At 40.5% G+C, this 15,178-nt stretch overlaps 1 protein-coding gene across 1 annotated transcript in view; it reads left to right on the forward strand.

The window, feature by feature from the left end:
• The first annotated feature begins 2,198 nt into the window (after positions 1-2,198).
• Positions 2,199-15,178, forward strand: part of LOC135470704 (receptor-type tyrosine-protein phosphatase kappa-like) — a 15,594-nt gene continuing 2,614 nt past the window's right edge. Inside the window, exons 1-15 of the mRNA XM_064749739.1 lie at positions 2,199-2,570; positions 3,395-3,485; positions 4,291-4,394; positions 5,170-5,336; positions 7,494-7,581; positions 8,398-8,471; positions 8,927-8,963; positions 9,403-9,500; positions 9,786-9,911; positions 10,666-10,817; positions 11,875-12,010; positions 12,329-12,478; positions 12,996-13,095; positions 14,336-14,409; positions 15,089-15,178. The exon at positions 15,089-15,178 is cut by the window's right edge and continues 45 nt beyond it. Coding sequence (XP_064605809.1) covers positions 3,400-3,485; positions 4,291-4,394; positions 5,170-5,336; positions 7,494-7,581; positions 8,398-8,471; positions 8,927-8,963; positions 9,403-9,500; positions 9,786-9,911; positions 10,666-10,817; positions 11,875-12,010; positions 12,329-12,478; positions 12,996-13,095; positions 14,336-14,409; positions 15,089-15,178 — 1,482 coding nt within the window. The 5' untranslated portion in view covers positions 2,199-2,570; positions 3,395-3,399. The remainder of the gene's footprint in view (positions 2,571-3,394; positions 3,486-4,290; positions 4,395-5,169; positions 5,337-7,493; positions 7,582-8,397; positions 8,472-8,926; positions 8,964-9,402; positions 9,501-9,785; positions 9,912-10,665; positions 10,818-11,874; positions 12,011-12,328; positions 12,479-12,995; positions 13,096-14,335; positions 14,410-15,088) is intronic.

A 15,178-nucleotide genomic window follows, 5' to 3' on the forward strand; every position in this document is an offset into this window, starting at 1 on the left:
ATTAATTGTGATGACTTTAATCTGCGTCATAAGTTGTTAGTTCAACAACTGGTTTGTCAAGGATACTTCATCAAACGCCTAAGTCTCTCAAATTTTACAATGAGTATAACACTCTCCTTGGCAGGTACGGACAGAGCGTTCAGAATCTCTGGAGATCTGCATTGTGATCAAGCACACAGACTGCGCTGTTATCCCTATGTACACATCTATCACGTACATGGTATTTAACAACTTAGATGGCGCTGGTTGCCCAGTGTAACCGTCTATCTTCTAGACAGCTTTTGTACAGACCAGCATGTCATGTGTAACATCATAGATGGCGCCTCTTGTAGTATGAACATATTAACGGGAAAGACGTATTTGTCCGATACTTTTGAATCACAATCTGTTTAGCTAAGGTCTGTAACGCTCGTCATTTTGGAACTGTATCTATTATCACTTAACCTGGGGCTAGGGACCGTAAAGGCAGCCATGGTCATTACACCAGCATGGTGCCTTTATGAACAGTTGCAATTAAAGCGCGACTGAGATACTTGTTTAATTGTTATTTTACCTGGAACGCTTTCGTGGACTACGAATTTGAGCTTTGATATGGAATTCATGCCTGGAATACCCACTGCCTGCCCTGCATCATTGAAAACTGATGACCGCTTCTCTCTTGTGTGTTACCGGCTTTATTTCTTATTTGTATAATTTCTTACATACCTTTGTCTTTGGGAGCTAGTGTTAAACGTTGTTCTGGAAATGGATCTTGCGATTATCGACTTGGAACGCCTTTTACGGATTACGAATGGTATATGAATCTCAGACATGACGCTTATATCTTGTTATTACCGCCTTCAACATACCACTTACAGCGCATGCTTCGCTCCCTACTCTCGATTTACACTGCGGCCACCACAGGCAAATTTTGTACAGAAATCCTTAACAACGGCGAGATTACTGGGGTCACCGTGATGAGGAAGGAAGTGATGTCAGGAAACATAAAAAACACTATCACAGCCTTTGTTTCTAAAAAACTTCACATACATGCTTTATCTTTATACAAACTATGTACATTATGATTTTAACAAACATTTCAAACGGATTTATAGTAACGCTGATTAAATAGTTCGGTCGCACAGGCTGGACAGGTATAAACTGTTTTTTTTTATGCCACAAACCATCAAGGGGATGTGGCACAAACAATGCTAAAATTTAAAAATTAAATCGTTATAAATTCATACATATTTTCAATTGCAAATATTGTACATAACATACTTGGTGAGTGAGTGAGTGCGTGCTTGGGGTTTAACGTCGTGCTCAACAATTTTTCAGTCATATGACAACGAAGGAATCTTTAGGGTGTATGCAATGTACCTCCTTGTTGCAGGACGGATTTCCACCGCTCTTTTATCTAGCCCTGCTTCACTGAGACGACTTACCGAAGGCAAGTAAGGCGCCCCGCCCGAGCCATTATACTGATACGGGTCAACCAGTCGTTGCACTATCCCCTTCATGCTGAACGCCAAGTTACAGCTTCCTCTTCTAAAGTCCCAGGTGTAACTCGACCCAGGACCCTGGATCTACCGGTCCCGAAGCGGACGCTCGACCAACTGTGCTATCTTAAACGGATGAGAGAAAAGTTGTAATTTTGGTTTCAGCATGTGACTCTGGGATGTGGGGAGAAAACTGTGTAAACACCTGTAGTGAGAACTGTATCAATCCTGTCTGTAACGTTACGACTGGTGTGTGTGAGGGAGGATGTCATCCGGGTTACACACGGAAACACTGTGACACAGGTAACGTAACAGGTTATTGGCAGATAACTGTGTAAACACCTGTAGTGAGAACTGTATCAGTCCTGCCTGTAACGTTACGACTGGTGTGTGTGAGGGAGGATGTCATCCAGGTTACATAGGGGAACGCTGTGACACAGGTAACATACTCAGGGACACGGGAGATAACTCTGTAAACACCTGTAGTGAGAAGCGCATCAATCCCGCCTGAAACGTTACGACTGGTGTCTGTGAGCGAAGATGTCATCCGAGTTATACAGGAGAACGCTGTGACACAGGTAATGTACTCAGGGTCATGGAGAGATAAATGTGTAAAGACCTGTAGTGAGAACTGTATAAATTCCACCTGTAACGTTACGACCGGTGTGTGTGAGGGAGGATGATATCCGGGTTAAACCGAGGAACGCTGTGACACAGGTAATATACCCAGGGCCATGGGGAGATAACTGCGTAAGCACCTCTAGTGATAACTGCATCAATCCCGCCTATAGCGTTACGACTGGTACCTGTGAGGGAGGATATCTCCCGGGTTACACAGCGTGTCTGCCATTTATTAGACGAACCAGGTGTACCTATTCTGGTTCACCTTCATGTTTACTTTATATATAATATTAATCCAGCTAATGTTCTTTGCTTAATGTCTTACATTCCCAGCTTGCCCCAATGGTACATTCGGTGACCAGTGTCTGGAGAAGTGTGGACAATGTAAGGATGGGAGCCACACGTGTGATCACGTGAACGGAACATGTGCCAGCTGTGCAGACGGATGGCTGGGAGACCTCTGTAAAGAAGGTATATACCATAATGGACTAAATTTTTGAGACTTCCAAGACCTCATAACGAAACCCCGGTCTGTTCTTTAGTGTCTCGATACAGTTATTCAGGTTATGCAAATTATGATCGCTGGGTCATGATGCTTCAATCTTTGTAGCATTTTCTATGGCCATACCTGAACAGAGTACAATATTAAACACTACAGCATAGAGAGTAAAACTGGAGCAGCGAGCACAGTGTGATAGTTGGCCACACGTAACCCGTGAATTAAGTACGGCCTTCTGTCAGTTTACCTCAGTAACTTCCCTTCAGTCAGAGAATGTTTCTATCTGTTTATGCAAATGCGTCAATAGCAGCAGCTTACGCGCCTAGTAGTACCATGGCTTAAGGAGAATGACGGGGGAAATGCAGTGATATTAGCTTCAATTTATTAGACGTCACTTGTACAGAATTACTAATATGATGTGTTGATGTCACATATATCATACAATAATATTGAAACAGTGCCAAGAGATCATGCCTCTGGGAATGGTTAATCCACTAGTAGAATTCTGCTTTATGCAGGAATACAACACAAAAGACTACAGCGTAGAAAGTAAAAACAGAACAGCGACGACAACGTGATACTTGTTAAATGGTCATACGTACCCGAGGAAGTACAGCCTCCTGTCAATTTACAACAGTTAGCACTGATGAAGTAAGAGACAAACACGTGAAGAATGTTAGAGTGATACTATCAACTCTTCTGTCGTTACAATGGCAGCTCGCTTATTTACCTCAGCTTTAATTTAATCTACTCATGTTTTTCTATATAGAAGCTACACTGTTTGATACATCTACAGGTGAGATGCCAGTCGTCGGTATCGCTGGTGGAGTCTCAGGAGGCGTTGTTCTGTTGCTGGTCGTGGTTGTTGTTTTCCTCATCATACGCAGGTACTGACGCGTATAGCTGGTCTTTGACCTTAATAAATACACCAAGCCTTCACTTTGTTTGTTAAGAGAAAACTCAACACATAACATAACCTTAGTTATTTGGGGAGAGGGGTGGAAACAGACCTAAACGGACACAACCATTTTTTCCTGACGTGCTTGGTAACTCCAAAATGAACTTTTAATCTGGAATTTTTACGAGTTCATTGGATGCGTCAAGTTAGAGCAACCAGAAACACAAAGTCGCGTCACTTGTAAAAAATAACTCGCGCCTAACTGGTTAAAATTTACAAACATGCCAAAACTACCATCGGGGCGCTATCGATTTTCTTACAAATATGCACGATTTTGCTGATTTTGAACCAAGATATCTTTGTTGTGCAATGTCAAAAATATAAAAAGGTATATCTCTGAACTTCATGCGGGATACCTTATCGATTGGTGTCTTGCGCCGTACTCAAGAATAGTTCACTTATACGACGGCGGCCAGCATTATGCTGGATGGAAACTGGGCGTAAATCGGGGGAAACCCACAACTATCTGCAGGTTGCTGGCAGACCTTCCAAGCATGAGCTGGACTTGAACTTACCGCGACCGCATTGATGAGAGACTCCTGGGTCATTACGCTGCGCTAGCCCGCTAACCAACTGAACCCCTCTTCATTTTAAGGTTCTTTATATAATTTTAGTACATGTTCCTTGCAACAATACATTAGTACACGAAAATGTCTTGTTTTTTCTTATCTTTTGTTAAATATATTTTAATAATATCGTCTATGTAAGATTTTCTGCCGCGGTTTACTTGACAGACGGCGGCGTGGGTTGCCACAGAAAGACCCGGATGCAGAGCTTCAGCCGAGTCACTTAGTGGGGAGACCTCAAGACGATGACCCAGTACCACAAGAAAACATAGGTGTGTCATTTGTTAGATATCACTTCACATGAACTAACAGATGGTTTGATATCACTGCATATGAACTGAATCGTTTAATATCACTACACATGAGCTAGTAGATGGTTTGAACTTAATACATATGAACTGAATGGTTGATATCAGAACATACATATATGAATTGTTTGGTTAAATATAACATGTACATCTACGTGTGATGTGAATGATCAACTGGACAGTTTGATATCACTGTATATGATCGGAATAATGTGATATTTACCCATACATGTATTAACTGGACGGTTTGATATCACTACATATAATCTAAATGATGTGATATGTTCAAATATGAATTGAATGGATTGGTATCTGTTCATACATGTGTGAACTGGAAGGTGTGACATTTGCACATATGAACTGGATGGATTAATATCAGTACATATGAACTGGATTGTGTCAGCTTTACACATATGAATTGGATGGATTGATATCAGTACATAATGCCAGACGGCCGTGCCATTTTCATTGTCATTGGCCGAACAGTTCATTGAGGAATGAACCTGATACCTTCTGGGCCACCACAGATCATTCTAGAATCTGATCTTTGAACACAGTTTTACTCGGTTAGATCCCGCCCTATTTTCCTGGATGCTTTTTAACGGTCTTTCATCTGATACAAAACTTCATTTTTGGATGATCTTTGCCTTTGAGTACGACGTGAAAACCAACGTACTCACACATACTGCCACGTGTATGGGTTGTTTTGTTCATGTATCACCTTTTCTTCTACATACAGAATCCGATGAAGATGATGAGGACGACGAAGACGTTGCTGCTGATGTAGCATCAGCAGGCTTTGTGAACCCTGGCGCAGTTCAGGAGAGCACTTGTGTTCCCGTGGAGGAATTCCGACGGTACATGCTCAGGAAAAAGGCTTCAGTGGGATTCAAGGCTGAGTTTGAGGTAAACAAAAGGCTTCTGAGAAAATCCAAGTTGAGCGAAGAAAATCAGTTATGTATCATTTTGTAAGATTTGGTGTGCAGTAGTGTGACGATTTTAGTAAACGCCACAAATTATTACCACAAAAAAACTCTGTTACCATCCATGTAAAGGATATTCCATCAAATACTGCCACACCAGGTTTCTGACGTTCCTCATCTAATAAATGCGTACGGAATGTCCAGAACTTCTAACTCGCTGTATAATAATTCTGTCCATTTCTACTTAAAATAGAATTAGATATTTATCGTATTGAATAACACCCAGAAATAACAGCCAGGTTGGACAGACGAACAATTACAACCAAATCGCAACTGAGAAAGATATTTTGATCAACCACAAAATCAGAGCCAACATGGTACATACACGATTTGGTTTTCATTTATTCATCTGAAACTTTCCTAGCGTACTTTCGATATTGTTGAAAATTGTTAATGGCTTCTCTCTGCATTAATCCTTGCGAATATCTTCATTTCTGTGCTCTCCTTAGTTATTGTGGAAGTTTATGCTGAACGTTGTGTTATGAGTATTCACCCGAAATGTCCATTATGCTTGGTCGGATGCGAACGCATGTTTCGAGTCTTAGATTCACCTTTATTTTTAGCTGTCTGTCGTCTTTGAAGATTGGGTCCCAACATTAAAACGAATCCAACCCGTAAAAGGCGACCACATCACGTTTATAAACAATGTCATGTCCAGTGGAGTCGTTGAAATATTGTAATAATTGTAGGCTTCAAATTATCCTATGTTGAAATTGAAGAAATGCAGCTTCCATTGGAACTTTCCACAAACCTCCGGCCTCGGTGGGAGCGACATTGCTTAAGCTCACCACGGTAGCCGTTACTGGTTGGTTTCGTTCTGACGTGGGGCGATGATCTTTGAGGCTGGTTAGCTGCTCCGAAATGAAAGTGTCACCGCCGATATATATTGCACTTATATTTGTAAAATCTGAATATGTTTATTCTCCAAAGGACCTGGCATGGTAAGGGGGGAATCGACCCTTGTGCAAGAAACTGTGCACCTCAAAAAGTGAATGTAACAATAGCTGTGAATGACAGCTGTTGACACTCTCGTTGGGCTACTTCTTTTTTCAGTTCTGTTTTACTCTTCTTTTCCTCTTACATGACAAGCATGCAACCCATCAAAGACCAAAAAAACAAAAGCACCATAAAGTCGAAAAATAGCAGCTTGCTAAAGTCACAATGAAATATCTTTTTTGCAATAGACACAGCAGAGCGGTGAAAATCATTGCACCACAAATGTCACTTTTTGAAAAATTCTTGACCACGCAGTTATGCACCAATCAATTAAATAAATATACAACAAATGTAGCTTTTAGCCCTGTTACTGATAGCTAGAGGATTTCATGTGCTCTCAACCAGGATTCACGTATGACATGCTATATTTGCCAAACGTTACGTAATACCATAGCTTATGCATTCTAACGCATGAAAACACTTAATTAACGCAAGATGGCCTATATCTATACTCACACAGCAGTAAGTTTCCAAAGAAAGAAAAAAAGAACCACAAAGATTCAATCTCTTCCTCGTGGTACAACCTGTTCATCACCGTGACTACGTTATTCCACTTTACCATGAAGGGTGCATAAAAAAACGGATTTTAAACTTGCTAAAATATGAGAAAACTGAGCGCATTATACAGTTTATGTCTTACATATGAATACAAACGTTAACCAATACGAACATTGACAGTACGTAGAAATATACACATGAAAGTTTCAGTAAAGCTAGTTTATGCTTTGATCTTCATACTGTAAATTAAGAACACAGTGATTCGCCTAATCCAAAAATTTGCGTTTTTTGATCAAGAGTGCATATTTGATGGGCTGTTACTAAGCAACCATCTCTTTTATGGCCATAAAACTTCTATAGCTGCTTCATCCAAGTTTTATGCTTCTGATTTGAAAATTTACAGAATTGTACTAGGATTTTGAAATTTGTACTTTCCTATCGTACCTCTCTGGGGCCGATTCTCCGCCTTACAATACCATGTCCTTTTAATTAAACTATGTACTACTGTTAATCCGTTCTTTGTTTGACCTATTAAATGTTACACCTGAGGTAAACTGTTAACCACAGAATCGGTTGTTTGCTGCAGACATTTCCCGTTGGACTACACGCTAAGCATGACGCGGCTAACAAACCTGAGAACAAGAACAAAAGCCGTTATCGGAATCTCGTGGCTTGTAAGCACATTATATTCTATAATTATATAGTTATGGAAGGCGGATAATGTTATCACCCAACCATTGTACTTTACAACCGCGTGGCTATGGAACAATTTGACAGAACAATGGCACGATGTGATAGTTCCGTCGCCCCATACCTTCGACCTACAGCGTCATAGCTTCGTATCTTCGTCCCATTGCATTGCACCATTGCCTAGTCCTTTCATTGACGCCATCGCTAAGATACTACAATGTTGCGATGATGACTTTAACCGACTTCCATACATACTGGGATGTGTTAGCAAAGAATTGCACTGAATCTTTTGTTAATTGATCTTATCATTTCAAACTCACGAAACGCTCTTCAAATGGCATCAAAGTTTGGGGCTAGTTAGGGAACTATAGCTCTTTGACATGTACATGTATACCTAACAACCTCTCGATGTAAATCCAAACGGGAGTACTAACTGGATTCGAACACGCGATTTAACTATTCATAAGCGTTTGATTACAACAAGAATGTTTGAGGAAGCGATGTTATCAGAATATAATTGTGTGGTTTAGTCATATACTAAAGCAATTTTCGACGCCAGGTGACGCGACGCTTTTGTAAATGTTTAAGGCATTTTCTTATAACAATAGCCAGGTATATACTCAATTCTTTTTTTTCTGTTCTTTTATGTTGAATTAACTAAATTCATACCGGACTTCCCTTATCAAAATATTTTGTTGTGCTTATGTTTACATTGGAAGCTAGCGTGCCCGATTTATGTGTCATGCTGACACAACCATACGGCTATACGAATAAACACATAACTATAAAACATTTTTCAGACGACCATTCACGGGTCCACCTTAAGCAGCTTGGTGATGAGGATACCGATTACATCAACGCTTGCTACATCGATGTGAGTATTTGTAGACTTATACTTTATATACAACAGTTGACTTTGATTAAACCTCCCAGATGGTGCTGATAACGGAGTTTGTAAATCATGTGATACCATAAACTTCAGTGCCGTTATGTAGTTCAAATATCCTTTGAGCCTGGCGTAAAACATCTAGTAAAAGCATAAGTGTGTATGTATGCTTTGGCTTTGATGTTGCAGTTAACAATTTTAGGTGTGTGTACATATATTTTATCTTCTTGTGCCGCCACTGAAGGATCATGTATAAGAAACCAGACATGATACCCTACCCAGTCACATTATACAGATACCAGGCCCACCAGTCATGTTTCCTTGCTCTAACCTCTCAGTGCTGAACGCCAAGTGAGGCAGCAATAAGTACCAATTTAAATTGTTTGGTATGACCCGATGGGGGTTTGATCAAAAATAAGTAAAATAACATACCTTATTTACAGGGTTTCAACGAACCCAAAAAGTACATCGCGTCTCAAGGTAAGCACCCTTTTTATTATAAAGGTTTATGCCTTGTGGCCATATATGTTTGTAATAAAGATAATAGTGTCATGTCCTTTTAAAGACGGCTTGCATGGCCGAGGTAGTTAGCGTGCGGTAGAAAGGCAAGTGTTGGACACATCCGCTCTCATTGCTCAATGAGGCCTGATCTCAATAAGCGGTTGTTTGTGGTGCCAGTTGCAGTTCATCCATAAAAAGTTTACAGCACACTCATACGATCTCAGAAAAAAAAACTTGTCTTTCACCAAATATGGCCTGCAATGGTACAATGCATATCCGCATCATTGACTAGATGTCAAATGCCAATTGTCCGTGGTATGCCCCTGGACACCCTAGTTTTTTTCCACTGAGGGCCACCGACTAAGTGCAAACAGCCTGAGCATGCATGGCGTCAAATAAATAAATGTAATTCTTACAGGTCCGACTGATGTGATCATCAATGAGTTCATGCGCATGATCTGGGAACAAAACACCGGCAAAGTTGTCATGGTGACCAATTTGGTGGAGAAGACAAAGGTGGGGATTTGTTTTGATCTCACATCTTTCGGTAAACTACTGTTTTTTACGATGTCTTTTTTTTTTCGACGTCTTACACACGTCAAAGTCTATTGTCGTTCCCTCCCTTCTTCCATCTCTCTCCATCCTCATTTGTTGCGAACATAGTATCTTGAGGAATGCAACAATTTCTTGAACACTGACACTTAACCCCTTGTAGAGCATTAACAATTAATGTAAAGTGTCAATCAAATATTTGACTTTGGCCTACTTTTGTCTCTAATGTCCAACGTCTTAACTGCATAGACAAAGTGCTTCCAGTACTGGCCAGACCGACAACCCAAGGAGTTTGGTTTCATCAGCGTCTCTCTGCTGGACGAAGAGAACTTCTCCAACTACGCCATCAGAACTCTGCAACTGAAGCATTTGAAGGTGGGAAATACAGTGAATGTTTTTTGTGTCTTTGTATATATCATCCTGCATATTATTATGTTTGAGTGTGGGTATAATAATGGATATTACCACGTGCGACATGGGGAAGCAACTTTCAAGTAAACAGCATTTCTTCATCCAATAACTGCTGAACAAGACAAAAGGGTAAACCACCCACTTTTTGTAAGTTACTGAAGAACTTTCCCTCTTGAGACGTACAGATATGCACACCAGAGTCGAGTGGAGAAGAAATTTTATATTTATTTATTTATTTATTTGATTGGTGCTTTACGCCGTACTCAAGAATTTTTCCATGACGGAGGCAAACATTATAATGGGACGAAACCGGACAGAGCTCTTGGGGAACCCACGACCATCCGCAGATTGCTGCAAGACCTTCCCACGTACTGCCAGATAGGAAGATAAACACGTTTTATAGCTCTGTTGCTAGATTACCATCCTCACTGTCGCGGCATCATTATCGGCACCTTGTCGCAGTATCATTATCGACACCATGTCGCGACATCTGCAGGGCCAGGTACAAATAGACTGTAGTTACAATTGATTTTAGGCCTATTTATCAATCGCCATGCCACGATGAACGTGTCATAGACTTGTCACCGGCAGTATAAGCGTTGTGTGTGATTGTGGTTGCTTTTGTTCATTGTTGTGTAAACTATCATTTAGAGAACTGCGGTTACTTGAATGATTGAAATAATGTAATTATTTATCTGATTTAAATCTTTGATTTTAGATGCAGAACAAGATCCAGATCGTCAAACAATTCCACTTCACGGCTTGGCCAGATCATGGTGCGCCCTCTAACGCCAGTAGCTTATTGGACTTTCTGGGAAAAGTCCTGTGGCATAAATCACCACTGAATGGGCCTATAGTGGTGCACTGCAGGTAAAAACCTTGACAACTGACGGAGACAGAAGTGTTCCAACAACAGTAAATTGTAAAAGATCGGATCAGAATGGCATTTAGCAAATGCGGATGGGACTATAGGTGTAGACCTCGTCTCTCCGTCCGTCTATCCGTCCACATGTCCGTCCGCACGTTCGTTAGGGAAAGGTTTCCGAACTCTTTATAGCGATTCATCGCATTGAATTGCAGCTTGATGCATGTGCATTAAAGTTTCAGCCTTTTCACTAATTTTCTACGAACTTACTGTCGGTTTTTTTAAAACTGTTTTGAACCTTCGACAGATTTTCGGACTTTTTAGCAAAATGAGTCAAGGCGCTGAATTGAAACACAGTACATACTTCAATGTGACAAGTTACAAATAAGGTTCGAGTTTGTAGCCGTTTTGTAGAATTTTCATAAAATTGTGGGGATTTTTATCCAAACGAATTTATCTCTCTATACTGAAACTTGGTATGCTGCTTTATCATGAACGGTAACACATCAAGTTTTAGTTTTGGGCTGTTTCGTTGATTTGCAACTAAACTGTGGTAGTTTTGTCCTGCTATAGACTCGACTTGTTAACTGTACAGTACATGGCTCCACCGGGACAAGTTACAGATAAAATAGAAATTTGAAGGGTTTCGCTTATTTCTACAAAATGATGGCCGTTTTAGTTGTCTTGTAGACTTTGACATAAATGTGATCGGTTGTACAACACTGTTTTAAGACTTAATACTAAATTTATGCCAAGCTTTCCATATTTAATTGAATAACAATATCTTAAATACAAACTATAAGTGCTGCTGTTATACTTTCATATTAAATGTAAAATATGACTGAATACGAGCATCAGCTGATACACCTCTGAACAACTCGGCCCTTGATTACTGTTTGTCACTAACCAATTTTCGTTACTGGAAAATGGGCGGAAATGGCTTTGTATAATCGGGCCCTGCTACATCATATGAGTTATACTTAACTGTATATCAGTCTGAACATGTTTTGTTAATAACACGTCAGGTATATAGTCCTTACACCTCTCCTGTCTCCGTTACAGCGCTGGAATAGGCCGTACAGGAACGTTCATAGCTCTGGACTACCTGATAAACCAGGCCAAAGAGGAAGGTGTGGTGGATGTACCGGCCTGCGTCAGGCTGCTCAGGGAACAGCGAGTCAACATGGTCCAGAGTTTGGTAAATAAACACTACTTTCACCTTCCGTTTTGGAAAACAAAAAGTTAAGGGAAAGGAGCGCAGTTGACGCAAGCCACAAGGAACCGTTATGGGCAAGGTTCGTCGTCCCTCTCAGAAAGTGTCGCCTTCACACGGTGTTGTAAAGGCACACGCCGTCATTACACACTGTATTTTGATCAGGAATACATTCCAATCTCGCCATTCCTTCAATTTTAGCTAGACAGATCCTACCAGTCCACATAAATTTTAAATAACCTGACATCATCCGCTTTTTGTACAAGAAATACATTGACATATTTTCTGTTGTCAATGCTCCAGGATCAGTATGAATTTCTGCACGAGGCCCTGGCAGAAGCCTTAGAGCTCCAGGAAGGATCAATCCCAGGTGTGAATTTCTCCAACGTGTTTGCTGATCTCTGTACTGTTAACCCAGAGACTGGACAACTAAAGATAGCAGAACAGTTCAAGGTAACAGTTTCTGGTCTATGTTAATGTTCTTCTACATGCAGAATCCATTTTTTTCCTGCAAAGCAAAGCCCTGGCTCCAGTTTCACAAAGATGTCATACAAGAACGATAGTCGTACATATACCGGTAATTGTGACGTACAAAATATCGTACGACAAAATTACGATAACAAAATGTTGAACACCGCTTTGTGAAACTGGGCCCTGTACCTGTAGTGTTTTATAGAGGCAGATCTTGTTTGTTACATTTGTTTTCCGGCATGCGTTTGTTTTGAAGTAAATGCAATAAGTATGGGCATGAACAAGGGTTATTCAGTTATGTTGTACTTGGCAAAAAGAAAACCCCACAGCATATAATAGAGCATGGTAACACTTAAGCATGTCATGTGGGATGCAGGAACAGGTAAACTAATATATCCAGCTTAGAGGTACAGGTTTAATCCTTCCGTGGACAAGAAACTTCTACCTCAGCAAATAAATCACGTTTATGATATGTCAATCTTTTATCTCGTCGCCACAGCGGCTGAATGAGAAAACCACTCCTCTGGACAAGGCTACTCTGGTGACAGCTTTACATCCTGACAACCTGCACAAGAATAGGTCCGACAAAATTGTCGCTGGTGAGACCTAAACCACAATTTTTCAATAATATGAAGAATACGGACTAATAATAATAATAATAATGATAATTTGGCTGATTACCTTTTCTGTATTCCTCACGACTCTTGAAAAAATGTAGGCTTTAAAAACACCATGGTCGTGGTTTTCCCAGTGCTCTGGCGGGTTTCCTTTCACCCTAATAGTAGGCACCGTCGTATAAGTGACCTATCCCTGAGCACGGCGTTAAAGTCAGAATCAAATTAAATCAAAATAAATGTACCACAAGAGACGAAAACTGTTCACCAAGATTTGTAGCAACACGTAGTCGACGCATGGGTATATACCCCGATACGGTAACAACAGCCCTCTCTTGATACTAGGGCCATGGTAAAGTGCACAAAATTTCCAGTCCTCCCATTTTGAGAGGGGTCTGAGACAGAGTAAGAAAAGGAATCAGCCTCATTTACCTGTACCACTAGATGCCTTATTCACTATGAACATGAAATATATCAACAGTGGGGTGAAAAAAAGTGACATTTGAATGCAATTACCTACCATGTAGATACAAAATCGCCATCCACCAAACCCCGCTTTCAACAGTTAACGAGGAAAAAATCACCTCAAAAAATGCTTTGAATACTAATCTGTGCAATAGGCAATCTACCTTTTGAATTTAGGCCCTTGATTTACGTTAGTCAGACTTTCAAAAGCAAGGGTAGATAATTTATTTATTTATTTGATTGGAATTTTACGCTGTACTCAAGAATATTTCGCTTATCCGACGGCGGCCAGCATTATGGTGGGGGGAAACCGGGCACAGCAAATAGACGGTATGTCGAGCAAAATGTCACTAAATTACATGAAATTACTCTCACACATTTTTGGATGCCTTCATAAGATGTGACTTCAATAATAGGACTGGATGAAAGGCATAGTCAAATTTTATAGTTATTTTTTATCATTTTGTATCTGTTAAAAGGGTGGCTGTGTGGTGGCTGGCGATATTATATCTACATGGTAGGTAATTGCATTCAAATGACACTTTTTCACCCCAGCGTGGGTATATTTCGTGTTCATAGTGGATAAGGTAATTAGTGGTGAAGGTAAATTGGGGCTGGTTCCTTTTATTTCTCTGTTCCAGACCCCTCTCAAAATCTAAGGGCTGGAAAGTTTGTCCACTTTACTATGACCTTAATGAATCAAATGAGTATATGTGCCAATTTGGTACTAAAAACTTCCTCTCTGGTGCTTTCTTCTCAGCGGACAACTGCAGGCCTTACTTATCCACTCCAGTTGACGGCAAAAACAACTACATAAACGCCGTCTTCCTTCCCGTAAGTATTCCCGTATATAGCCGGAAGTTTTGTTATTTCCTTTATTTTACCTGATATAAGTGTATCTTTCCCTCAGTGGGTCTTTCCCTCAGCCGTGCACTCCGGTTTCTTCCATCCACAAAAGTGACCGCCGTCGTGTGAGACCAAACTTCGTGAGTATGTCGTTAAGCAACAAAGACATCAACAAATATGTCACTGGGGTTCAAAGTTCGCTTTGTGACCCCCACCAATATACTCTGCGCCACAAATGCGATGAACCACGTTAAACGATACTACATTTTTATTGTTTTTCGTTGAGTATTTAAACATTTTTTGCAAAAACCTGCGAGTACCTGTTGTATGGGGCCTGTCTTACGCAGCAGTGGAAAAGTACGCCTGATGTAACTTCCATGATAACACACGCTGAAGAGTTATGACCCCATAGCGAAGGCCCTTGGCTTAGTGTTGCCACAGCTTTGTAATTAGGGCCTCTGGTGTGTATAACGAATGTCATTAGTTGCATACTAAATTATTCTTATGACAATAGTCTGTCGGGTATATATGAGTTATACATCATCTGCTGGGTGTCTGCAAATAACGACCTGTCACCCTACAGCATGTATTAATTGCACAGCATTTTAATTATATAAATAACATACCCAAGTACATACATTTGCCCGCGTTTTTGTGTTGCCTGAAGAGCTATATGCTGAAGAGAGGTTTCATCATCACACATACGCCGTTACTGGAGACTGTGGTGGATTTCTGGCGTCTGATTTATGATCACGGC

The sequence above is a fragment of the Liolophura sinensis genome, chromosome 7, assembly GCF_032854445.1.
Source record: "Liolophura sinensis isolate JHLJ2023 chromosome 7, CUHK_Ljap_v2, whole genome shotgun sequence".
Lineage (NCBI taxonomy): Eukaryota > Metazoa > Mollusca > Polyplacophora > Chitonida > Chitonidae > Liolophura > Liolophura sinensis.